Below are 26,964 nucleotides of genomic sequence, written 5' to 3'. Positions count from 1 at the left end.
GGAAAGTGTACTTCATTTTTGGTGATGTATATTATCGACGTCGACATGTTCAAGCAAAAGATCTGAACCCAACACGATTCATTTATTTGACTCTGAGTCGACTATTTTATTAAAGAACTATTAGTTTTAAACACAGTGAACTTTCAGACTTTAACCTCAGCTGGATGTTTCCATTCACTTATTGCTGTTACACACTGTATGGAAGGACATTTTCAAAAATCCATTTAATATGTTGCAAAAATGATAGTTTGCATCACCTAGATATTATTGTCAACTGTTGTTTATGTTATGAAACATACATTTTAAATGTTTGCTTCTTGTATTTGACCTCAATCTCTTTTAGAATTAAACTGATGCTTCACGCTCGGATGTCTGCTTTGCTTCCGTAAATCGTAAATCTACTGTGATTTGATTGGTCGTCACCTCAACCTCAACCTCAACGAGGTGTAAATATAAATGTAGAGCCACACAGCTTTAAAGCAACACAAAGGTGAGTTACTAATGTAACTTTGTTTATTTTAAGACAAACCATTCCTTATATAAGTTTTATTTCTTGTTTTAACAATACAATGCGAAATATTCTTCCAAAACACACCATGGTTGCTCAGTGGTTAGCACTGTTGCCTCACAGCTAGGAGTTCGCATGTTCTCCCTGTGTTGGCGTAGGTTTCCTCTGGGTGCTCCCGTTTCCCCCTGCAGTCCAAAGACATGAGCTATAGATGAATTGAATAAACGAAATTGTCCATAGCATATGGGTTTGTGTGCGAATGTGAGAGTATATGGGTGTTTCCCAGTATTGGCATCCCTAACAGGGCATCCACTGTGTAAAACATATGCCGGAATAGTTGGCGGTTCATTCCACTGTAGTGTCCTCTGTTAAATTAGAGACTAAGCTAAAGGTAAATTAATGAACAAACACAACAAACTGCACAGACAATTTGCATTTGATCAGAAAGTGAAATTTAATTAATAATCAATAGCAACTTTAATTTACATTACAGTGATTTCTGTGTAAATACAGGGCATTCAAAACTGGCACGCTGAAAATTGGCACTATTGTCAGCATTTACACCTTCTGTGTTTTACTTTAAGCTAAACCACATCTATGCTTCCTTTTAGTTCACACGGTGAATGTGACAGCATACTTTGAAGCTTTTTATATATGGCAGACGTTTCCTAAACTCACAGTCTTGCGTTATAAATTCAGTGCTGCTTTTTACAGCTATTTCTGCACACCTGAGATCAGATTCACATTCACTGCCAAAGAGGACAGACTGGCACTTGTGATGAATGCAACAGTGCTGGAGAAGCACCGGTAAAGGCTGACTAAGGCAAGACCGCTTAAGGAGTGTTTAAGGAATGCAACTCTGGGAGTCATTTTCCTAATTACAGTTCTTTCACAGTACACCAAGGCTGAAGTTGGTACATTCGTTTTTTAGCTATTTTTGTGCACAAGGTTAACTCAAAGTAACTCAAAACTGATGATATGTTTGTGCATGCAAGAGTGCACAGCAAATACAAGCAATACAGATTCAGTGCACATCTACAACTGCTTCTTACCTACACACCCTTCTAAACAAAACGTTTTGTTCTTCTGAAAGGGTTAGTTCACACAAAAATGTAAATTTGGTCATTAATTATTCCTGATTTCGTTCCAATGTCCATCTTTCATCTTAATAACACAAGTTAAGCCATTTTATACACTCTAAACAGCTCTCTCTTCCTCCATAAACAACCCATAACATTCAGAAAAACAATAAACAAATATTCCATGTGACTTCAGTGGTTTAACTGTAAGCATACAAAAGCCCAAGAACAATTTTGTGTTGAGAAACACCTGTAAAAATGACTTTATTCACTTGTCATGTGTCAAACTCAAGGCCCACAAGGCAAATGCCGTAGATTTTTATTTGGACTGCGAGGAAAATGCGAACTTAAGTATTCGTGCAAATAGATTATATACAATGTAAATGCAGACTGGGTGACGCATTTGCTGCAAAAATCTTCTGGCAAAGTTTGAGATATTTAACTCAAACGTAAAATTCATATGAGGTGAAAAACATCTTGTGAGTAATCTAGAGTGAGTGATGTGGTGCTTCACGTTTGGTATGAACCCAGCATTATAACAAAAGTCCATGCTACTTTATATTATATATTGATTATAAACTATATCTCCCATAATGCATGCTGGTTTTGTGAACCAAATCTGGATTCTATTGGAATCAATCTATTGGATTTAAGTCAGGTGCTTGGTTGGGCCATTTCATAGCTTGGTTATCTTTCTCTGAAAGCATTTGAGAGTTTCCTTGGCTGTGCTTTGGACCATTGTCTTGCTGAAATGCTCACCATGGTTTCATCTTCATCATCCTGATAATGTAGATGTTGGACTGAAGCAGCTGATATCAATTTACAATGATTAAGAGCAGGGGGTTGCTGAAGAACTTCTGAGAGATTTCAGCTGCTGTCTGGGCTTTTACTGCCTTTATACAACTTCCTTTCTTCATGTGTTCAATACTTTTTCCCTGCGTCATTTCATTTTATTATGCATAAATTAATTAGTAATTTAATTATATTTGTTGCCTTTGCAAATATGGATTTCAGATGTTGCTACCAACATCTGGGAAAAAATTTAAAGTCTGAGAAAAATGCTGATGTGATCAATACTTATTCCCCCACTGAATTTGTTACTTCAATATGATATAATGCAATTAAGAGAAAACTATTTAACAACATGTAAGTGGGCAATTCTAACATCAGACTTACAGTTATATTTGCCCTGGCCCTTTGAAAATGAGCTTGACACCCCTGCCCTACAGTCTTCCAGGTCAGATTTTCTATATGCAACATGCTCCTAATGTTAAATACATTGTACCGGCCATAATACTGTACAGTGTACTATTGCAGAAAAGCCAGCCTGATCTCATAAGGAAACGTAACTGTTTTACATTTTGTCAGTTTAGTGGCCAATTTGTACGAATTCATAAGAGTTTAGTCTGAAAATGTAAGTTTTTTAAAAGGAGGCACCAAACACTACCCATAAACCTAAAGCCGCTTTTCCACTGCACACGACAAATGACAAGTGATAGACAGGAAGTCATTCATTTCCAATGGAGAGTAGTCTGGGAGCTGGGAGTTCCGATCATCTCCGTATGCGAAAAATTTAAATGCAATTATAGATGCGGGTCTGTTAAAATATTTGAACTCTTGCGACTAGACCGTTTGCCACCGACCGGATGTGATGTATTCCAGTGTTTTCCAAGCAGGTCTGTGTGCACGAGATGAGAAATAGTTTTTATTTTATCATTATTTTTGGAATCAGAAAAAAGGTCTATATTAAAAGAACATTTCTTTTCATAAATGAGTCATAAAAAATATCATTTTTTTATGTCGTCTCCACATTCCCTCCAAAAGTTTTAGCGATTTATGAGTTTCTAGCATTCATTTATTTAACCATGGTGAACGCACAGAGAATAAAGGCTCTTGCTTTTGAAATCCTATATTTCGGACACTGCGAGAACAGCCTCTCTCCCATGGTGCACTACAAAAGTGAAAATTCAGTGCGACAGCTACAAGGGGACGTATTCTGACAGTCTTGCCCGAATGTCGTGTGCAGTGGAAAGGCGGCTTAACCGTCTTTGGGAGATGAGTAAATCATGCTTAATTGTACAAATGTGATCATACAAATTCACACAAATTAGACACTGAATTAAAAAGTCACGAATTGCAGTGAGAATGTTGGAAAAGGAGGCAGTGGTGAGCAAAGTCATTTTTAGGTTTGGAAGCTTCATATTATTACAGTTGAACTACTGAAGTCACATGAAAGTTTTTGACAATGTTTAAAGTTCTTTTTCTGGACTTCGATGCTTCGCCCTGCCCGCGTCGCAGCAGCAACCCGCTTGCTAAAAATACACACTTAGGCCCCATTTACACTAAAATCTTTTTTAAAATGACATTTTATAATGAAAACGATCCACGTCCAAACTATACTGCTGAAAACGCACATCACGTGACCACACACACACAGGCATGGACTGCAGTGTATGCCTGCATTTGAGCTCCAGGCAGTCAGCGGGTGCTTTGAGCACAAAACCCCAGAGAGCAGTGCACGTCGGACAGTTTATCAATGATGGATCTCGTCCCCCTAATTAATTCACCGATGCTATTGCCCATCGCAATGTTTCAGATTAGACATAGTACGATGCCAAATTGGTCGACATCGCCTACTCTGAATATGAAGAAAGATTATTAGTACGTTATTAATAACCGAGTTTTAATTTTTGTGTGAACTAACCCTTTAAATAAACAGAGGTATTCTGTATGCAATCCACACCAAACGTACCTTACATTTCCCACCAGCCTCGTGTTTCATCTATGAGCGGGTTGACATTCTCCCAGGTGTATGTGAACCACACCTTGCTTATGGAGTTTCAGTAATTGTTCGAACTCGCTCGGCATTGAATGCACATTTTTCTTGCTCTCCCGATTATCGTAATAATGGTTGGTGATGGGTCGACTGTCGTTCGGATGTTTACCAAAGGGCCAAAAACCATACAAATGAACGTTAGTACAGATTTCTAGAGCCAAGCTGGCCATGATGAGCCCAGTGCTGGGGCGAACAGAGTTCAGGCCTTGCTCGCGCCAAAACTTTGTCAACTTTCTCAAGTATTCTGGATTCAGAAAAATGGGCAGCGGGCCCTCTCTGCCAAAGTCCTCCAGTGTGTAAAAGGCACGCAGGGATACAGGCGTGTTGTGACCGTAGGAGAAGGCTGGCAGCAGTAATAAGGCTTGACCGTATGAATGAAGGCTTTCCACAAATGGACGCCGCCGCTCCATAAGACCACTGTACCTGTACAGATGTAAAGTAGAAATAAAGACGTGTCTCACTATATACATTGATACAGTTGAAGTCAAAATTATGAGCCCTTTTCTTTTTCAAATATTTGCCAAATGATGTTCGCCAGAGCTAGGACATTTTCACAGCGGTTCCTTTAAAATTTATTTTTTTCAGAGAAAGTCTTTTTTGTTTTATTTTGCCTAGAATAAAAGCAGTTTTTAATTTTTTAAAACCCTTTTAAGGTCAATATTATTAGCTCTTTAAAGCTATTTTTTTTTATTATGATTGACTACAGAACAAACCATTGTTTTACAATAACTTGCCTAATTCCCCTAACTTGCCTAATTAACCTAGTTAATGTCAGGGTTGGTGAGGGGAAATGGGGAAAAAGGAGCGAGGACTCAAGTGCAGGAAAAATGGGAATTTATTAAATAATAAAAATAAAATAAAATGCAAAATAAACTACCCCGAGGGGGAAAACATTAACAAAACAAATACATACACAAACAAACTTCACTGGGCTGGCTGGTAAGGAACAGGACTGGAAACATGACAAGACAAGGGTTCAAACAACAACATGTGATGACGAACTGGCACAGGACAGCAAATGTGAGGGGTATATAAACTGTAGAAAATTAACACACAAACAGGTGAACACAATTAACTAATAATGGGTTAACAAGGAGGGTGGGACAAGACAATAGACGGGAGAGCGCATGACACAGAGAGACAACACAAGCCATGCGCTCACTTAACAGGACAAGAACATGCAGCCAATGAGAGAACTCATTAACCGCATGTTCATGACAACAAACAACACTGAAGCACACGACAAAAGCACGTGACCACAATGTAAACACAGAGCCACGTGCTTTGACAAGAGACGCAAGACACGAGCACACGATAGATAAACACCTTACAGTGCGCTCACACATAAGCAACGCACATGCTTAATCTCAGCGCCAACCAAAACTGAAACCAACTAGACGGAGGCGCCGAGAATAAAGCAGCGCGCTGCTGACAGAACAAACACAAACACTAGTACAAGAGCGCGTGCATCTGAGGGACGCAGAGCGTGCGCGGCCACATCAAGTGGCAGCGCGCACACTCTGCGTACACCCACGACGGACACAGAGACAGAAACAGGACCAGACATGAGTAGTGTCAGAGCTCTGCCACCAAAACAAGAATTTACAAGACCAAAGTGGCAGAACCCTGGCAGTTAAGCCTTTAAATGTCACTTTAAACTGAATATATTGAAAATATCTAGTAAAATATGATTGACTGTCATCATGGCAGAGATTAAAGAAATCAGTCATTAGAAATGAGTTATTAAAACTATTATGTTAGAAATGTCTTTCTGTTAATCTGAAATTAGGGAAAATAGGGGGGCTAATGATTCTGGAGGATTAATAATTCTAACTTCAACTGTATATAACCAAATGAGGAGATTACATTAATAAGAAGTATGTGTGAAATGATTCTTGGGAAATATTAGTGTTGTTTACTGTCAAGTGAAAGGGCAAATTAAAGTTAATCAATAAATCAACACAGCTAAAACTGCATTCAGCTGTCAAGAGTCTCCTCTGTGAACTTCACATACTTTTCACAGTTCAAGAGTTTAGCTGATCCTGATAAGCACTCAATGTTAAAGTTGCAAACACAACTGCTATCTTTCTCCATGAGTTTAGGATCAAGATAGCTTTGTTTTTAGGCTGACACAATTCCTGGGAAGCATGGTAGATGCCCAGTGTTTCAAAGCTCTTGAAGCGTTTTTTGAGAGCCTTTTGCATTTGATGTTCTGCCAACACATGGCCATGACATTTGGTCTAGACTTGGATTGACAAATGATGTTGCCCATCATTATTTACTTTAATAAATTGTTAATTAAAAAAATATTTATATATTTTGTGCTGATATGAGTTGTGTAGATATGTAAGAAAGATAAATGTAAGAAACATTAATTGTTCATCAATTAAATTATACATATTTTGTGTGTTTTGTCATAACTTTATTATCGCAACCATTGAGCCATTTCATTTCCCTTCAAACAAAGGTTCTAAAAAATCATGAGTAAAAATATTTGGCACATTCTCCACAGATCTTCACAGATTGTTGAGCCTGTTTTTACTTATGTAAAAGTGTGTGGACTATATTCAGTTTTTGTATTTATGTTGGTTATATCATAGATTAATTAGCAAAAATCAAAGATGATTTGTACACAATGCAATTTGTAATGAAATATTCTTTATATCTTTTAGCAGATATATTATATGAGAATGATTACTGCTTTGTTTAACAAACAAGTTGTTCTAATTGGATTTTTTTTTATTTAAGTTTTTTTTTTTTTTTTTCCGGCTCCTATATTCAAAATTATTCAGCATAAATCTGCAGTTATTTATTTATTTAACAAAAATATGGGCAGGAATAGAAAAACAAATAAATAAATTCTGCAGATTCTGTTGGCCCTCTTATGTCTGATTGGCTCGAGCTCCTCCCTCCCGGTTCCCACCTTTCGTTTAAAAATAATGGCTGCTATCATCACCTGCACACTGAACACCATCAGCTGTGTGCTAATGCCATGGGATATCAAGCGGGTTTAAATTCTATCGAGTTAAGATATGGTTTCATTTAATAGCAACCACAGTATTTTAATGGGATAATTTTTAAAGATTGGAATTTAGTAGAATGAGCCAGCTGAGGCTGAACCATAGTCCTAAGCTTCCGCAGCTAAACAGCCGCAGAAAGTATGGCACTACAAAAACGTTTTAAAGTATTTAAAACACATATTTCTACACTTAATGTGGTAACACACTCAAGCCATATACATTTTAAACATAGCACTGACAAAAAAGATAATGTGTACTTAGACATTTTCAAATGGACAGTCCCACGAATGCTGTTTGTATTTGACTCTCTACAAAGAATTCATTGAGTTGAGTCATACGTTCGGTTATGTTTTATAACTTATGTTTTCATATATTTTCAATCATCTATAAAAGACTTAATTGGTCATTCATTATATAATCTGACCACACTGGGGTGCGTTTGCCGAAAGCAATTATGGTCACAAATTCTCTCATTACAAACAGTTCAACGAATTTGTAATCATAGTTGGCTAACGTTAGTTATTCAATAAAAACAACTCATTAGAGTTGTGAGGCGCCACAAACTAGGAAAACATTAAAATGTTGTTCTGTTTTTGTGGTCAACACAATAACTTTACACATGCCTCACTCATCTTGATAATGTTATAAAAAAATATTTATATATTTTCAGGGGATACATTTGGACATCAATTTACATTGTAGTTACCTCAAATTACATTGGTGATTGGTTAAGTAACCTCTAAACATACATATCTAAATTTGTTGTAATACTTTTCGAACTCTTCAGAAAAATTATTAAAATTTTAAGGATATATATATAGGATATAATAAGAATATAAATAGGATATAAATATGAAGGATTAAAATATTACAAAACATTATTTTCTAGCCTATATAAATATGATAAACCACTGCTTTTATGCCTCCTTCATCTCGGGAGGCTTTTTCAGTTCATTCATAACAATTTGCTTTTGTATAATGTTAGTATTATTAGCAGTATTATTTATTATATCCATATTTATGTTTGTTTTATTAAAAACAAGCTTAGATTTGCCCACCTGCAGGTTTTAGACCATATGGGGCACAGCAGATATAACTCAGGTTTTTGAACACACTTTGTTATTATTATTCATTTATTCGTTTGCTGGAAATTAGAACTGAATTTAGAAATAGTTTTGAAACAAGTCTTTGCGCTTAACAAACGAAATTAATTACTTATAGGCTAATTGATGTCTGTGTCCAAAGGTTTCCCTATCCACGAGAGCGAAATGAAAGATAATTTATCTGTCATTCTCGCACGGTAGATGCTCTGTTTAACTGTTTTCTTGCTAGTGAAATGCTCAGTTTTTCCACTTACACTTACTTTACGTCATGTTAATAGCAAATGCGCTTATGGTGCGACGCAACTGGCTCTTAAAGGGAATGGGAGATGAGACTCTGATTGGTTTATTCTCAAAACACACCTATAACTCTTTAAGAAAATAAACTCAACCCTTTTAGATCATGCGCCACGGCGCAAAGCGGATTTTTTTGTCTTCATATTAAGAAAAATTCATTCTCACACACCCTGAAAGTGTTTGCGCCCTGCGTTTTTTGCTTTGTGCATGGACCGTCAAAATAGAGCCCTGGGTCTTTCTGGACTATACAATTCCAATAAATCATTGACTTCTGCATTAGTTTCAAAAACACAGATTTCTTCACAATTTAAAATGGCGTCTTTGAATATCTTTTCTGCTGAAGATACTGTTGTCCTAAAAAACAAATTGTACATATACCTTCGGAATAGAATAGCCGAAAATTTTGGCAGTTTTAAAACCTTGGCTTTTCTAAACCGTGGTAAACCCTAAAAACGGTTATTGTCAAAATATCTTCAATTGCTTTTTGACAGAAGAAAAAAACTCATAAAGTGTATAACCCGTTGAGGGTGAGTAAATAGTGTGTACATTTTTATTTTGGGGTGAACCTCAATCACAGACTTACTTCTCATGTAGGATGCTGGGATTTGCTGTGACAAGATTGGTTTTGTTTCCCACATCTTTCTCATATCTGTCATCAAGTGGTGGAAGGTTGCATCTAAAATACAGGGGTTGATTAGGATTAGTCCATGGTTACTGATAGGAGATTGATGTAGTAACTGAGTAACTGTCATTAAAACCTTTTAGCATTTATATGACTTATGCTGAAGTGGATTATGATCATTTTGATAATAATGTAAGCAATAGTTCACATGGGGTGATATGAGACATACCTAATGACAAACTGGGCTGAATTGATTTCTTCTCCACAACTGCTATTGGCCAAAACGCCTCCATTCCCCACTACAGCACATGACTCCCATGTCGCATTTCCAAATGGTTGTTCCTACAAAACACACACACACACAAAATATAAAAAATACAAAATCATCTGAAAAACTGTCATCAGTTTTAAACTTTGTATACGCTACCTTAGCCAAGATGTTGTACAGGGCTTGGGTCACCTGTAGTGGCTTTCTTCTTTCGCCATCATAGACAACATTTGACCCCAGAGGAGTGTTATTCTGTGTGACCACAGCTTTAGACACAGCATGGCATTTCTCATTTAGTAATAACCTGGAGAGAAACAGAAATGCTACGTTTATGATTCTCTTAATTAAAAACATCAGATCTAACTTTAAAAAGATAGTTCACCCAGAAAAAACTTTTTCTCACTACTTACTCCCTCGAGTGGTTTTAAACCTTTATGAAGTTCTTTCTTCTGTTGAACACAAAATAAAATATATTTGGAAAAAAAGCAAAGGTAACCATTGATTTCTATAGTATTTCCTTTTCTAGTATGGAAGTCAATGGTTACAGGTTTTCAGCATTCTTCAAAATATCTTCTTTTGTGTTCAACAGTAGAAACAAACAAAACAGTCTTTTTACTTTTAAACGGGTTATCGTTTTACCTGAATCTTTTATAGTTTGCCTCGTGTTTTTTCCAGCTGTTTGAATAGTTTCCCAGTGCTTTGCCAATGATTACACTGTCTCTGAAAGCATTAAACACACATACAGATAAAATCATAAACTCTGGTGTTTCACAAAAAATGCATTTACATTTAATCAGACAGTTTATCCAAAGCGACCTACAAGTGACAACAGTGGAAGTAATCAACACAACCAAAGAACAACAATATGTAAAGTCACTCTAATGTAAAGTCCTATATCATCCCTTCATATCAAGTTGCACAACATAAAGAGATAAAGGCAAAAATTGCAATTATTTGTTTGTTTGTATTTTTAATGATAATCAATAAATTTTTAATTAATGCCATGCAATTGGTTGTTATTTCATATATGGACATCGACACAATTCTAACATTTTTGGCTCTTTACAATGGATTGAAATTAAATGAATAATATGTGCTTAAACTGCAGACTGTCAGCTTTAATATGAGGATCTTTACATCCAAATCAGGTGAACGCTGTAAAAATTTCAACAGTTTGCATATTTGCCTCCCACTTGTTAAAGGACCAAAATTATGGGACAGAATAGAATAAATCAAACTTTCACTTTTTAATACTTGGTTGCAAATCCTTTGCAGTCAATAACGGCCTCAAGTCTGGAATGCATAGACATCACCAGACGCTGGGTTTCATCCCTGGTGATGCTTTTCCAGGCTTCTACTGCAACTGTCTTCAGTTCTTGCTTTTTCTAGGGGCACTTTTCCTTCGGTTTTGTCTTCAGAAAGTTAAATGCATGCTCAATCGGATTCAGATCAGGTGATTGACTTGGTCATTGCATAACATTCCACTTCTTTCTCTTTAAAAACTCTTTGGCTGTTTTTGCAGTATGCTTTAGGTCATTGTCCATCTGCACTGTGAAGCGCCGTCCTGTGAGTTCTGAAGCATTTGGCTTAATATAAGCAGAAAGTATTGCCTGAAACAGAATTCATCCTGCTGCTTTTTTCAGCAGTCACATCAACAATAAATACAAAAGAACCATTTCCACTGACAGCCCTAATTTGCCCACGGCACAGCACTAATACCACCATGCTTTACTGCTAAGGATCATGAGGAGGTCCTTTTCTTCTTCATTCTCTTCTCTTTCCATCACATTGGTACAAGTTGATCTTGTTCTCATCTGTCTATAGGATGTTGTTCCAGCCCTGTAAAGGCTTTGTTAGAACTCTAATCTGGCCTTCCTGTTTTTGAGGCTCACCAATGGTCTAAATCTTGTGGTGAACCCTCTGTATTCACTCTGGTGTTGTCTTCTCTTGATTGTTGACTCTGACACACATACACCTACCTACTGGAGAGTGTTCTTGAACTGTTGTGAAGGGTATTTTCTTCACCAGGTAAAGATTTGTTTGGTCATCCACCATAGTTGTTTTCTGTGGTTTTATGGGTCTTTTGGTGTTGCTGAGCTTTTGTTAGAGGTTACTTTTGGACCCTTAACAAGTGGGAGGCACATATGCAAACTGTTGTAATTAGTTTCATTTCAAATCCATTGTGTTGGTGTATAGAGCCAAAAATGTTAGAACTGTGTGGATGTCCTAATATTTGTGGACCTAACTGTGCATCAATATATCCAATCATTCTTTGTCTTTTTTGGAGGGTCATATTGTAGCCACTTTTGTGAAAATTGTCCCTATTAAGTGCTTGACTTTCACTCGAATTAGCTGCTAAATTACCCAAATTAGTAGTAAAAAAAAAAACATCCATTCCATCACCAAAAAATACTTTGTAGTGTACATCTTTCAATACATCTGAACGGCTAAAATTGCTGGATTTTATTGTTCTATCTGACATTTCTGTCAAAATTTTGTGATTTGCATAATCTTACGCTGGCAAGTTATTTACATTATGTGCATTATTTATTTATTTATTTAAAGTGTGATTGAAACTTCATTTCCATATACATTTTTCTATATGGAAGGAAAAATCATGAAAAGAAAATAACTGCTTAATTTTTCAAATCCATTGAGAATGCCTATTGTAACTGTACATTGTAATTGAACACATCACAAAACGTACCTATGGTGACTTTGATACATTTTTAGTTCAAATAGGATACCAAAATATTAAAAACTAAATCCTCATAATGTGAATAAAACTAAAATTGGTTTTGTTAAAGATAAATAGTTAGTCTACATGTTTTTCTTAGATTATTTGTGTATTGCAACCATCCTAGTATTGTGAAAAGCCATGCTGAAAATTGCCAGTCAATATTTTAGCTGACGAAGTCTGTTATAGCACCACCCAGCGGCCAAAAGCATTTTGCAGAAAATGTGGCGGTGATAGGAACACAATGACGTGTAACCAACTGTGTATATAAATATAGAATTGTGTTTTAATCAAAGAAGATAGAAAAAATAGATCAAAACAATGTAGTTATTAATTATATGCAGTGGTGGAAAGAATACTGGAAAACTATACCTAGGTAAAAGTACTATTACTTGCCAAAAAATGTAGTGCAAGTAGAGTAAAAGGATCTGTTGTAAATATTACTTAAAGTTTGAGTAAAAAGTAGCCCTTTCAAAAGTACTCAAGAGTAGTGAGTATTACGCTGTAAAAAGATGATGATTTACATGTAATTTGTGGATGTGTAAACGTAACATTCTGTAGTGCATTTAGTTACTGCCTAGCAGGCACATCATTAGATGTTAATATTAGGTTAGATTTAGGTCGTGATGTAAGGTGACCAAAATTCAGTGTTTAAATGAATTGAATTTAGATTCAATTTAGATGTCCAATAACAACGTCAAATGACGTTGATATTTCGTTGATTTTAGGTTGTGTTGGAAAGTGACCAAAATCCAACGTCGAGCCAATATCTTAAGCCATATGGATAACAAATGCTGACATTTATTAATCAGGAATGACAACCAAAATCCAACATCTGATAGACGTCATAGTGGTAACGTCCAGACAACGTAAAGCTGTAACATCATTAGATGTTGATAATTGGTTGATTTTAGGTTGACCGTTGCATATTGACGTCAGCCTGATATTGGGTTCTGATGTCAACCCATTTTTCATTTCCAAACAAAATGCAACTTCCCCACAATGTTGGAGTGCTGTGTGTTTAAGGCCATTTCGGTCATCACACACTAAACATCCATCATCTTTACATCAGTGACATGAATCTAAACAGTCTTTGGGTCATTGCGTGTAAAGATTTTAAACGCCTTCTTTTGGACACGTTTAATGCTTAACAGTTTGCTGTTTTTTTGGTTTAGATCTAATGTTTACATTGGGCGTCTGCCATGCTGATGAAAAGACATCATGCGTTATGATGTCCAACAGTGAGTGATTTTGCATACGTACTTGCATGCCTTACAAGATTGTGTGTTGGAGGCTTTTTGAGGAATCCTAGATGCAGGATGAGGGATTACATTACTGTGGAGAGAAAGAGATTTAAAATGAACAAACAAGCAAATAGAACCACTCTAATATTCTAGTGGGGATTCAAAGAACTGTTGCAGAATAATAAGCACCGCAAATGTCAATCTTAACTTGGGTCGGAGGAATAAATTTATATGTAGACAGACAAGCTTGCAGCTCACATAATAGCATACTGCATAATCACATAGTGGATAATTACATAATGGGTAATTACATAATGCAGTTAGCTCCTATTTCCTTGAACATCTGTTATGGGCAGAGCAGACAGCCCTTCTAAATGTGCTGGGGGTTTATACTGACTCTTTCTGTATTGTTTAGCCAGTAGGTGGCGACAGAGGACTGTTTTCAGTATGTTACTCATTTATTCAAAGTCATTCTGTACCAATTCGAAAAAAGGATTCATTAAGAATGAAACAACTGACTGTCTTAAAGAGATAGTTCACCTAAAACTAGACCTGTCACAATAATCGATATATCGACTTCTCGTGCAATACTTGGACACAGATATGGAAAGTAACAAAGTACAAAAAGTATTTTTCTGGTATCACTACTTCACTCCACTATTTTTAAAAAAAATTTTATTATTACTTACATTTTTACACAAATATCTGTACTTTCTACTCCTTACATTTTAAAATCGGGCTTGTTACTCTTGTTTTCATGTGTTTGGTGGCGCGAGCTATATTATTTCTTGTCATTACGCAATTTGTGCGCCTTTTTGAGGCAGTTTGTCTATTTTTGTCATTGCGCACCTGCGTGGCTTTTCAACCAAGGCTATCACGCACTGTACACTGTAAAAAAAAAAAAAGTGTAATTTTACGGTTTATTTCCGGCAGCTGGGGTGCTGAAAAAAAACTTTAAAATGACGGCTGTCGAATTACAGAAATTTATCGTAAAATAACAAGCAATAAATTACAGAAATGTCCTTAAATTTAAATATCTGCTAAATTTCTGTAATTCAGCCTCTGTTATTTTACAGTAAATTTCTGTAATTTGACACCCCAGCTGCCGGAAATAAACCGTAAAATTACGAATCATTTTTACAGTGTAAGTAAGCTAGTTTATGAAGATTACTATGAGAAAGGCTAGGATGACTACCAGATAAGACAAAGGGAGTTGCCGAATCTAAAATGACTGATGCTGCTCTTGGTTGCAGCTGGAAGGGCATCCACTGCGTAAAACATTTGCTGTATAAGTTGGCGGTTCATTGTGCAGTGGCAACCCCGGATTTATAAAGGAACTGAGCTAAAAAAAAGAAAATGAATTAAAGATGCTGCCCTGTTTACACGGTAATAAAACACATTTTGCTTGATCAGATCACAGGTAAACAAGAGAGACACATTTTAGTTCAAAAATATGCCATATGCTTAAGGTAAACAGTCTTTAGTCCACTTTCGATCATGCTGCACGGGATTTCTCTGGTTTATCAATCTAATACCACAAAAAAAGTGTTTGTTTGAGATTGTGTTTTGAGATTTGTATATTTAGTATTAAAACAATCAAATACTCTATAAAAACTTTATGCATTAAGATTTAGTTCCCATTTTTTCAGATGAATTCATATTTTCTAATACAGAATTGATTCTGTTTACCGTTTTTTTTTTATTTACTATATGATTTTACATATAGGCATATTAATCTAAAAATTATTTTTTAACAAATGCTTTAGCAGAACAAAAGTATCTATACGGGGCAATTTATAATAGAAATATAATGCAAAAGATCCTGAATTTATCATGTGCGTAAAGGATCATGCACAAGTTTTGTAGTTTGTAGTCAGGCTTGTGTATGTAGCTTAAAGCATAAAATAAATGTATTAACAGAGTTAATGTTTATTTATTAAATAAAATATCCACAATACCCTGGAAAAAAAACTCTAAAATAATAAGTTATGTATGTGAGCTGCTAATGCAGAAAAAGTTGTTTGCAGTCAAATACGATAAGTATTTATTTTATCAATATAGTCAATATAAATATTCAAATATAAAATTCAAAATATTTTGGACAGAATTCAGTGTAAAATTTAAGTCATTATTCATAACGATAGACAGGCCTACAGAATTATTTTTAGAGTGTATGAACATGAATGGCAGCTGTTGTTCTTGATCTAACAGCTGCAAAACTACATGCTAAACGCTGATGATGATACATGGGGGAAAACCAAGCGGTAACCTCTCGCTCTCCCTCGAGAGGCCAATACAGAAGTAACTAAAACTGAAATTCATCGAAATTCCGCTAGTCCTGGCTCCATAATAGAGCAAAGTTTAATTGAGCCCACTGTTAGAATGGCCAACTTTACAGCAGACAAAAAGGTGTTTACAACCTGGTACAAAAAACGATTTTGGTTAATACAGCTAATATTACCCTTCATGACAACTGTGAGGGGGGTGAATTTTTTTTATAACTCATCAGTTTCATTTATTTAAGGTTATATTAAGTTTGCATAATTAAGGGAGTGGCCACTTAATTGACAGTTAGGTCCCGCTGGTCGCCGTCACGTCACCTCAGCTGACTCCGGCAGATTAGCCTCTGATTTCAGCATATTCATCATATTTTTGTGTTGTTTTATGTGGCTTTACACAGTCAATTTGTTCAATTATCAGTCTATTGCAAACAGCCAAGCACTAAAGTCAGAAAAGTCTTTGTACAATGACTTGTGAGACCAGTTCTGTTCCCTATCTCTTCGCTTCTTACTTATCTTTCTTCCTGTATATTCCTATCTTAGTTTTCAATTTCTATCTCTCACATTGTCTGTTACTCCCTATTATCCGCACCCACACTCTCCATCTCACTTTAACTCTGTTTGCAAAATACAGCCAGACGTCATTCAGGCAGCCAGAGTTCAGCCCTTGGGTCAAAAAAGGAGAGAGAGGGTGATAAATTAATTTGGCCTAAAATACTATTACTTAATAGGCAAGTAGTATAATTTAATATTTGACTAGATATTTTTCAAGACTCTTCTATACAGCTTAAAGTGACATTTAAAGGCTTCACTAGGTTAATTAGGTTAACTAGGCAGGTTAGGGTAATTAGGCAAGTTATTGTATAATGATGGTTTGTTCTGTAGACAGTCAGAAAAAATACAGCTTAAAGGGGCTAATAATTTTGTCCTTAAATTGGTGTTTAAAAAATTAAGAACTGCTTTTATTCTAGCCAAAATAAAACAAATAAGACTTTCAGACATACTGTGAAAATTTCCTTGCTCTATTATACATCATTTGGGAGATATTTAAAAAAAACTAAAATTCAAAGGGGGGCTAAAAATGCTGACCTCAACTGTATTTTGAGAAAATATAATGGTTACTTATTTATCTATATATACTTGTATTAATGGTTACCTGTTTTCTGCTTTCTTGAAAAACATATTTTTGTGTTCAACAGACTAATGTAACAGATAAATGTTTATAAAAGTTAATAAACAGTGAATAGTGAGTAAATTTAGGGTGAACTATCCCTTTAAAACGGTTCCTCTGAGCAGTTTTCTCTAATCACATTCGCAACACAAGGTCCATCTCTGAGCTTCAAGCAGAGTTCATGTCCCCTAAGCAAGCAGTCATATGCAAACAACCGTGGGCAAGCTTAAAGTTATCTTGATAAAAAAAGAAAAACTACTGGCAGATTTTGTAGGCCACACAGATGACTTTAGACCTTCTTAACTCAGGGTAGAGTCTAGTTGTAGGTTTACACGTTCTGAGGCCTGTGTGGCAATTTAGCTTTATAAAGTTACTGTAGTGATTCACTATAATCCAATTCAATTATGCTTCTCTTCAAGTAAAATTGAAGCCTTCAGTTTGTTTGTTTCCTGTAATTTGCCATCTACATAGTAGAAACTTAATTCGGCTACCGTGAAGCACCCAGTGATTTTGTGCTGTTGTGAATTTCTCTGGGAGTTTAATCTCCCACATGCCTTGTAGTGATTAAAGGCTGCTGCTGTCAGTGTAACGGCACATAACAAGACAAAGGTCACAAGCAAGACACCAAACAGCCATAGTTAATGAGATGGCTGAATAATTATATATTTCCTTTTGATTTTGGTTATATACAAAAACTACTTGCATGTTTTATATTTGGTTATGAATATACTATGTGCTACTAGTGTGATACTAGTGTTCTTTTACTTCATGATGAGGCCAAAACAAAGCTGCCCCTGCGGGAGTGCCTATGTTTGTACTTAAAGGCTCTTATTACCTTAAAGGTTGCTATTAGTACCTAAAAAGTACAAAAGTGTACCTTTTAGAAAGGTTTGACCCCAGTGAGAGTTGTAGAGTCACTTTTGACAGTGTATTAGAATGCAGTTAGAAATCCCCTATAATTTCTAGTTTTGAATTGAAGACACAAATGAATTGTCTGTTTGAAAGGGTATACAAAACTTTTTTTATTTTGTCTTAATTTTTTCTTAATTTTTATTATTAATATTGTTTTTTGCAAGCATTTGAATTTAAGAAATCAGTATTCGGGCTAGGGATGCTCATTTTGGGTAATTTTCCCAACCAACAATCGCAGTTCATTAACCAAATATTAACCGCTAACCGATCAGATTAATATAAAATTATTATTTAATTATTAAAAAAAAAACTATATGTCGATTATGTGTCTGACACATTAAATATTGCATTTTAAAATATTGATTCATTTTACCATGCGAACAACAGCATACAGAACATCACACAGCATACAGAACTCGACCATCTGATTTTACTGTAGAGTTTGCACGCTTTCAGTTTCTCTGTCTCAATTGCGGCAAGGTGAGATTGTGTTTTGAAATAGTGAAACTGTCCTCAGTTTAGCGTAGCCCGTGTCAAACTGGCACAGAAATATCAGTATATCAAGGCTTCACTGAAAGTCTGATCAACCTACCGACAACGGGGGACAATAATGGTATTAGAGATTTTAAAGTTAATTAATATACAAAATGTGAAATATGTTAAGGTACGTGTAGTTGTACTTGTTAACGTCTTGCAAGTTAACAAATGCAGCAAAACTTGTCTGTGTTAAAATGTGACAAGCAATTTTCTTTTTGCACTTTTTATGAAGCTTCATAGAAAAAATATGTTAAGGGACTTGTGGTCGTATGTGTTAACGTCTTGCGAGTTAACAAATTGGCTGTGTTGCATGTTTATGCAGCAAAACTTGTCTGTCAAACCTCGACAAGCAAGATATTTCTTTTCGCACTTTTTATTTAGCTTTATAGGCAAAATAAATTAAGGGAAATAAATGAGCCCTTTGAATTATTTTTTCTTTTTTCAATATTTCCCAAATTATGTTTAACAGAGTATGTCTGAAAATATTTTTTCTTCTGGAGAAAGTCTTATTTGTTTTATTTCGGCTAGAATAAAAGCAGTTTTTAATATTTTTAAACACCATTTTTAAAGACAATATTATTAGCCCCTTTAAGCTATATATTTTTTCGATAGTCTACAAAACAAACCAACATTAAACAATAACTTGCCTAATTACCCTAACCTGCCTTGTTAACCTAATTAACTTAATTAAGCCTTTAAATGTCACTTTAAGCTGTATAAAAGCATCTTGAAAAATATCTAGTCAAATATTATTTACTGTCATCATGACAAAGATAAAATCTCCCTGTTAAACAGAAATTGGGGAAAAAAATAAAAGGGGAGGTGAATAGTTCAGGCGGGCTATTAATTCTGATTTTAACTGTATGTGTTAACGTCTCGCGAGTTAACAGATAGGCTATGTGTTACAAGTTTATGCAGCAAAATTCGTCGGTGTCAAGCAATTTTCTTCTTAAACTTAAACTTGAAAAACACAAAATAAACTGATAATAATATTGACTGTTTAATTGATACCATTAATTGTTAAAAATGCATTCTTTTGGTTAACGGTTACTTGCAATAAGAGCATCCCTGATTCAGGCAAACATATGCAACTTTCAATTATTTACTCATGTGAAATGTGATTCTAAACTTCTGAAACAGAACAAACAATCAGCATCTAAAGTCCAACTTTTAGACCTGTCCAGCATCCTGAAACATTGAACCATTAACAACAACAAAAAAAAACATTTCAGTATGCATCATCTTTATGCTTCTGCATAAATTCTCCTGTAATGATGACACAATATACTCTTTTGCTAATCAGATGCCTGCGGTGAAACGGTTTCCTGACAGCACAAAGATTAGAAATGTCTTATAAAGATTTATTGATAACTAACTTGACTTAAAAAGACTTCCTTCAGTCATGGTGGTCTGATATCTGTTAACACTCTGGTCTTTTCAACTTTACTCTCCAAATAAAAGGGTACACACAAACGCTAAAACTGAAATACTCACTTGTTGGAGATGAAAATCCAGAAGGCCACACTGCAGAAAGAGCACAGAAGGATGACAGGAAGCAGCCAGCGCATAAGAGTCCTCATAACGCGCATCCACTCTTACACACGGTCTCGGTGGCACACATATCCGCGGACATGCGTGTGCTCTCATTCAAATGCAGATGCTGCTGCCGCTCTCTCTGTATTTTACAACTCTGCCGGTTTCTTAACGACTGCACCCTTTTCTTTACTCTCTCTCTCTCTGTTTCTCTCTCAGACTGTTAATCTCCTCACTCTCCCTCCCTCTGCTTAATTTAACTGCCCCTCGCTCTCTCTCTCTCTCTCTTTCTCTTCTTTTCTCCACTGACAGGCCTGGCTTTTTATTACTCAATCCATCAGCCTACTTTTCTTCTCACATGCACAAGAAGAAATTTCTCCGCTTCTTTCCTGTCCAGTGCATTCCTTTAAGGCATCTTCTTATTTTATCCCCAGCTCTTCTTCACCTCATCCTGTTTTCCATATTTCCTTCTTTCCACAGAAGCTGCTCTGACTTTCCTTCCGTCCGTTTCTCCAGAATTCTCAAGCTGTTGCTTCTTCTCCTGCATTCTCAACCCCCTCCCCCTCTTGCTCACCCTGGACAAAACTTGCTTGCCCCTCCTTCTGCTTCTATCTCAAACACTCTCTCTCTCTCTCTTTCTCTCTCTCGGGGTAATACGAGTGTGTCGAGTACAGAATTAGCCCATGGCATGGCAGCACCTCATGACTGGAGGAAGGGTTATGTGTGCGAGAGAAGGTTTCACCCCTTCGTTTCAGTAGCCAATGATGGTCAGAATGCAAAGGGCAGCGGCCAATCAAATGCTTGTCCACCCCCACCCCCCGACAACCCCAGTTTTCTTCTGAGCCTAAGAAGGGAACATTCTGTTGTTGTGAGTCTAAACATGTGCTGCAGTGAGTCAAGCTGTTTGTGTTAAAGATATTTCAGGGACAGTTTGAGCATAACATTGAAAGTTTCTGTTTGTTTACTCGTCATCGTAATGTATGAACCGCTATGATTTTTGTCTTCTGTGGAACACGTAAGACATCTATCTATCTATCTATCTATCTATATATCTATCTATCTATCTGTCTGTCTGTCTGTCTGTCTGTCTGTCTGTCTGTCTGTCTGTCTGTCTGTCTGTCTGTCTGTCTGTCTATCTACTATCCATCCATCCATCCATCCATCCAGTTCTCTATGTTTGTGGTGCAATAAATCACAAGACTCACAGGTCTTAAGACTCGGATCATATTCTGTTTTTGGAGTGAAGGATCAGTTTATTCTTATTACTCTCTAAACTTTCTATTTATTGTTCAAAGAGCTATAGCCTAACATACACTCATCGGCTACTTTATTAGGTACACCTTACTATTACCTGGTTGGACACCCCCTTTTGCCTTCAGAACTGCCTTAATCCTTTGTGGCATAGATTTTGTCACTTAAATCTCATTTTCTCCCCATTCTGATGCTCGGTTTGAACTTCAGCAGATCATTTTGACCATGTCTACATGCCTAAATGCATTGAGTTGCTGCCATGTGATTGGCTGATTAGTAATGTGCATTAACGAGCAGTTGGACAGGTAGACAAAGTGGCCAGTGTACATTATTAAATACTAGTAAGCAATCTGTTTTAAAAAAGGACAAATAAACAAATAAATAGAAAAAAAATGTGCGTAGTAAGTTTCACTTTACGTAGCTTTAACCTTTTAGTACTAAAATAGAAGTAGACAAGTAAAAACATATTTGATGATGATGATGATGATGATGATGATGATGATGATGATGATGATGAAAAAAGGGACATACACTGTTACGCATAGCGAAATTGGAAACCTCCCCGACCATGTGAAGATAGTCCAATATAGGTAACAACCGTCTGGTCCTGCAGCTATAGAGCGCTGGTCACAGACCCGTCTACCCCGTGATAAGCATCTAATTCATGTGTAATAAAAAAAAACATTGATAATGAAAGAAGAATTTGATATAAATTACTCTTTATGAACATTGCAAAAGTTTCTCTGGCTTTTCAGAAGTTTTGTTGTTTAATTAATAATAATTTTATAAGCTAGTTCATGGATCCAATATACTGAGACTTATGCAGTTTCTCTTTATTATCTACTAAAGAATATACACACCAAGATTGGATTTTTTTTTAAGGTTCAGTGTGCAAACACAGAATTAAGCTTTCTTTTACATCTTTTTTGGGGAATTTTAAATATTGTAAAAATGCTTACAACATTTATGGTGATGCAGACGATAACTAAACTTAGCAATTACTCTGCTTATCACTTAAATTCCGTAATGTTGTGTATGTGCTCTATACTATGAACTTTTACATACCTAAAATACAGCTCTGGAAAAAATGAAGCAACCACTAAAAAAATAAATAAAGATCTATTATCTGTGATGAAGCAAATGAACGTTTTATGTAAAACACATAATACCAATTGCCAAACCCAGAGAACCGACAATAACTGTCTAATAAATGTTGTGTTCATTTCTTTCCAATGCTGTATATTTATATTGGTTTGGAACAATGTGTGGGTGAGTAGATGATGACTCCAAATGATAAACATCTCCCATGTTTTTCTGGGAAAATGACTTGGATCCGTGTCCTTAATTACACCACCATCCTTGTGCAAGGACCTTAGGGTATGGATGTTGTAGCTTGGGATTTTTTTTTACAATGAATCAGGCTGAAAATACAAATGAGGAATGGAGAATGAATATAAAGAAACCTATTTTAGTCTTAGCCAGTCTCTTCATTGCTCTGTTCTAGTAGAAAAGCTCATGACGCACTGCGAGACACTGCTGCACTTCCTGTGTGATTTCATGTGATTCTGACCGATGGGAAAATGTGATGCAAAACAGAACAGACCTCTTTGTAAAGCACCAGAAATGTATCCTGCTACATTATTTAGGTACATATAAATGTAGCCTGAGGTCTTCTAAAAACATGACATATGAACTGACATAAATATTAAGCATTATGACAAAATATTATAATATGACTAAATATGTAAATTGCTTGTCATTTCTTTTATCGGCTTGATGACACCTATAATAATCTTTACAAGCAGTTAGCATTATTTATGTATATAAAATGAAAGAGTAGTTCCTTTTCCATAAAGAAAACTGATTAAACTGAATTTATGATGATTATAAAGGCAGTTTTACAGGTGTTATGCAGATCTAAATTTGGCATCTCTTTGTCCTTCATGCCTAGATTATGTTTATCAGATGCAGAAGTAAAACGAACGCACAAGCAGTTTACATAAATTACCTTTCGTTTTTGGCACGCATTAAATATTTGTTCATTTCTTTTGACTCTTTACCATTGGAATTTCTAAAGCATATGCAAGCTTAGTTTAGAAACAAATGTAAACACAGCTCTGTGTGTCTGTACTCTTAGTCCAGTGGCCCTGCGCCAATCGTTTGTAAGTTCCTTCTTAAATGAGGATGTCAAGTCAATCAAAGATGCATAGTAATAGAATAATCATTAACACAGATGTCCACCCCTGCTTCCGATCTCTGCCTGTGTCTGCAAAGCTCATTTCCAGCCTCTAACAACTACGTTTGAAATATATTATATTTCATATTATCAGGTCCACCCCTAACCAATTTGGCGCCCTAGGCAAGATTGTAGGTGCGCCCCGTCACATTGCATGATCGCAGTAAATTTCACTGCTAGTGTATAGTCATAAGAAACTAAATAGCTTTTTGACCGACTACAAGCTGGGAAAACGTCAGATACATATGCCAATGCAATTAACATTATTGCTGAATAGATCTAATATTTACACATTTGCTTGAAGGAGGAATGATGGGGGTAGTTACATATTACTATTATCCATAACATCTATGCCCTTCCATAACATTAGCTGACGTTAAAACTAACAGATAGCACTATAGCTATTTATTGATTAGCAATGTTATGCCATATCTGTCAACGATAGGATGTAAAAAATATGGGACAACAAATAGCTTCAAATGATAGAATACATAGCAAACATTAGAAAATATTGACAATAAAATAAAAGGTTTAGCCTATTAAAATCAATGGCCTATACAGAAATTAAACATGCTATAAAATCTACTTCACGTTTGATTGTATTTGCATATTGATTAAAGTTGCCATAGTTATTTAGTAAAGGGCAGCAAATGAATCTCTCGTTGTGTTTTATTTGATAGGTGTTCATGTGAGAATGCACAGATCTATAATGAAGCATTCCACTACTTTAGTAACTGTTTGTGTCATTTAAGAGAAAATTAGTTGTGTTTAAAATAAAACACGCAGAATGGAGCAAAAAAAAAAAAAGGAAAAAAAGAAGCACTTTTCCGACGATCCCTTACTGAGAGCTCGAGAGCTCTCCTGGCTGAACGCATATTGCGAGGGCTTAAACGGAGCAGTGGTCGTAATGTCGAGCGAAAAAAAAGAAGAAGACAGCTGTGAAACATAACCAGCTTTGTCTTTTTGTAGGAAACACGCTTTAGATCTTTTTAGGGTAAGTAATATAGTTATTGCCGTCTATCACTAAATGTGTCAGAAATATCAAAAACAAAACCAACTTAACCGCGCTCATTTATGGCGCCCCCTGGATTTGCAGCACCCTTAGCGTTTGCCTATACTGCCTATGCCACGGGCCGGCCCTGCATATTATAACATAACTGTCTATAACAAAACTGCCTCCTTTCATTTTCATTGAAAACTTGGAAGTCTCTTTTGCTGAATATCAGTTTTAACAATCAATATTAGCCATTATAAACCTGTAACGAACAATAAGTTAATACAATATAGGAAATAAATGCAAGCAATCAGTCAAAATATGCAGAATCAGTGTATGTGTTTACAAAAATTCATATATTAACTTATCTTTGCGCTCAGCCAAAAGAGTTACCTAAGAATAAGTAATCAATTCAAATACCAAAGAGTAGTTAGATAGAGACTAGATGAGTTAAATATCATGTTTAACAACTACATCCTTGATGAACTGTCATGAGCTGTCAGCTGGGGAGGTGTGCTCAATGCACCCACTGACTGCCTGGAGCTCAGACGTGCTCATACGCTGCCCCATGCATTGATTTGTTAAAAGCGTCAGATCTGAGTGAAATTTCAGCTAATCCTGCACAAGAAAAGCAGGGTAGTGTTCTCCAGCTTGACTAGCTGTAAATTATTTGATTAGACATTGTAATAATAATAGTAATGATAATAGCAAAGAAAACAACAACAGCAATAATATAATTACAGTAATGTGATTATTTGGTTTGCACATAGTAGCTTGACTGAGCTTTGGAGACAGGACTAATTTGATTTTTGTAACACTATTAGCCATAATAGGAGGGGAAAATGATTATAAAAGAGGCAAGTGATAGGAGTCTTGCCTTTTATTTTTTTCCATGTTCATAACAACTTCAAAAAAGAGATGCTAGTGATATTTACTAGTAAGTTATTTATGAGGAGCCCCACAAGGAATCCATTTCTTCAGATTTCTGCAGATTTTTGGCCTATCATTGAGTGTATTTATATACTTGTGTAAATTTACATTTATTCAGTTTTTAATTTTAGTAATATTATTGACTAATAAGTGTTCTTATGATTTATCTACAATACAGTTTGTCAAGTAATATTTTCTGTCTTTCAGAGGATCATATGAGAGACTTGCTTTGTTTACCAAATAAGTGGATCTAGGATTTGCATTGTAAACACTAAATAAAAGTTAAAAAGTTATTATTTTTTTATTTCATATATTAAGTTTTTAGTTACAATACTCCCAAAATAATTTCGCATAAATCCACAGATTTTTTTTTACGAAATTCTCTTCAGAAATAGCAAATTTATTTTGGTTCTGTCTGGCCCTACTTACTGTATGAGTTATTTATGATCTTTTTGTCTATCCAAAGGAAAACAAAAAGTAGATAAACAATGATATTCTTTGTGTCATTTGAGTTGGATATAATCTAAAAACTGAAAAGCGGTCAGCGCCAAAAGCCTAGTGGTTAGTGCGTCGACGGACAGCCCCGAGCTGCTCTTGGTGACCCGAGTTCGATTTCTGGCTTGAGGTCCTTTTGCCGATTCTTACCCTCTTTCTGCTGACCATAATTCCCTTTCTGTAAAAAATCTCCACTGTCCTATATTAATAAAGGTGAAAAAACCCTAAAAAAAATTATCATAAAAAAGTGAAAAACAAGTGATTTGTTTATTTCAGAGTTCATTAAATCTGTTTCAAAAGCTGAATTTGTTTTTATCACTTGTACTCTGTATCACTTGTAATCATTATATTTAAATAAATGATTAAATCCAAAAAAAAAATCCAAAAATAAATACGGAAAATACGTGAATGATTTAAGGACATTATGAGAACAATTAAAACAAAACACTCATAGTTTTTTGTATATCGTCAAAAAGAAAACATAAAACTGATTTGTTGCTTTTCAATTCTAAATCAATTGTGTATTTATTTGACCCATATTGTGGCACCCCACCCTTTTTTTCCCCCTAAAGTATACACTACCTGACAAAAGTCTTGTCGTTGATCCCAGTTGTAAGAGCAACAAATAACAACTTGACTTCTAGTTGATCGTTTGGAAAAGTGGCAGCAGGTAGACCTACTGGAACCCACATGGACCCAAGATTATCACAGAAATCAGTCAAGTTTGGTGAAGGAAAAATCATGATTTACATTCAGTATGGGGGCGTGTGAGAGATCTGCAGAGTTGATGGCAACATCAACAGCCTGAGGTATCAAGACATTTGTGCTGCTCATTACATTACCAACCACAGGAGAGAGCAAACTCCTCAGCAGAATAGCGCTCCTCATACTTCAGCCTCCACATCAAAGTTTCTG

The 26,964-nt window shown here is 35.7% G+C and overlaps 2 protein-coding genes across 4 annotated transcripts in view; one reads left to right on the top strand and one right to left on the bottom strand.

The window, feature by feature from the left end:
* bckdhbl (branched chain keto acid dehydrogenase E1 subunit beta, like) overlaps positions 1–26,964 on the top strand; it is a 46,416-nt gene that overhangs the window by 1,129 nt on the left and 18,323 nt on the right. Inside the window, exon 2 of one of the 3 annotated variants that reach the window (XM_005163841.6) lies at positions 344–490. The exons of 1 other annotated variant lie outside the window; for it this stretch is intronic. The gene's annotated coding sequence lies outside the window, so the exon portion shown is untranslated. Of the gene's footprint in view, positions 1–343; positions 491–21,003; positions 21,159–26,964 lie in introns of those variants that run through there. One more of the 3 variants, XM_005163842.4, reaches the window with a different exon arrangement.
* On the bottom strand, positions 944–20,704 carry st8sia6 (ST8 alpha-N-acetyl-neuraminide alpha-2,8-sialyltransferase 6). The gene is made up of 7 exons (XM_021471381.3): positions 20,105–20,704; positions 13,731–13,802; positions 10,370–10,450; positions 9,890–10,034; positions 9,692–9,804; positions 9,424–9,516; positions 944–4,846 (listed from the first exon to the last, which is right to left on the bottom strand). The coding sequence occupies exons 1-7, from the start codon at positions 20,197–20,199 to the stop codon at positions 4,366–4,368; spliced, it is 1,080 nt and encodes a 359-aa protein (XP_021327056.1). The 5' UTR covers positions 20,200–20,704; the 3' UTR covers positions 944–4,365.

Source organism: Danio rerio, chromosome 3 (assembly GCF_049306965.1).
Source record: "Danio rerio strain Tuebingen ecotype United States chromosome 3, GRCz12tu, whole genome shotgun sequence".
NCBI lineage: Eukaryota > Metazoa > Chordata > Actinopteri > Cypriniformes > Danionidae > Danio > Danio rerio.
Note: the sequence above shows the minus strand (reverse complement) of the source record. Positions and strands in the feature narration are given on the sequence as shown.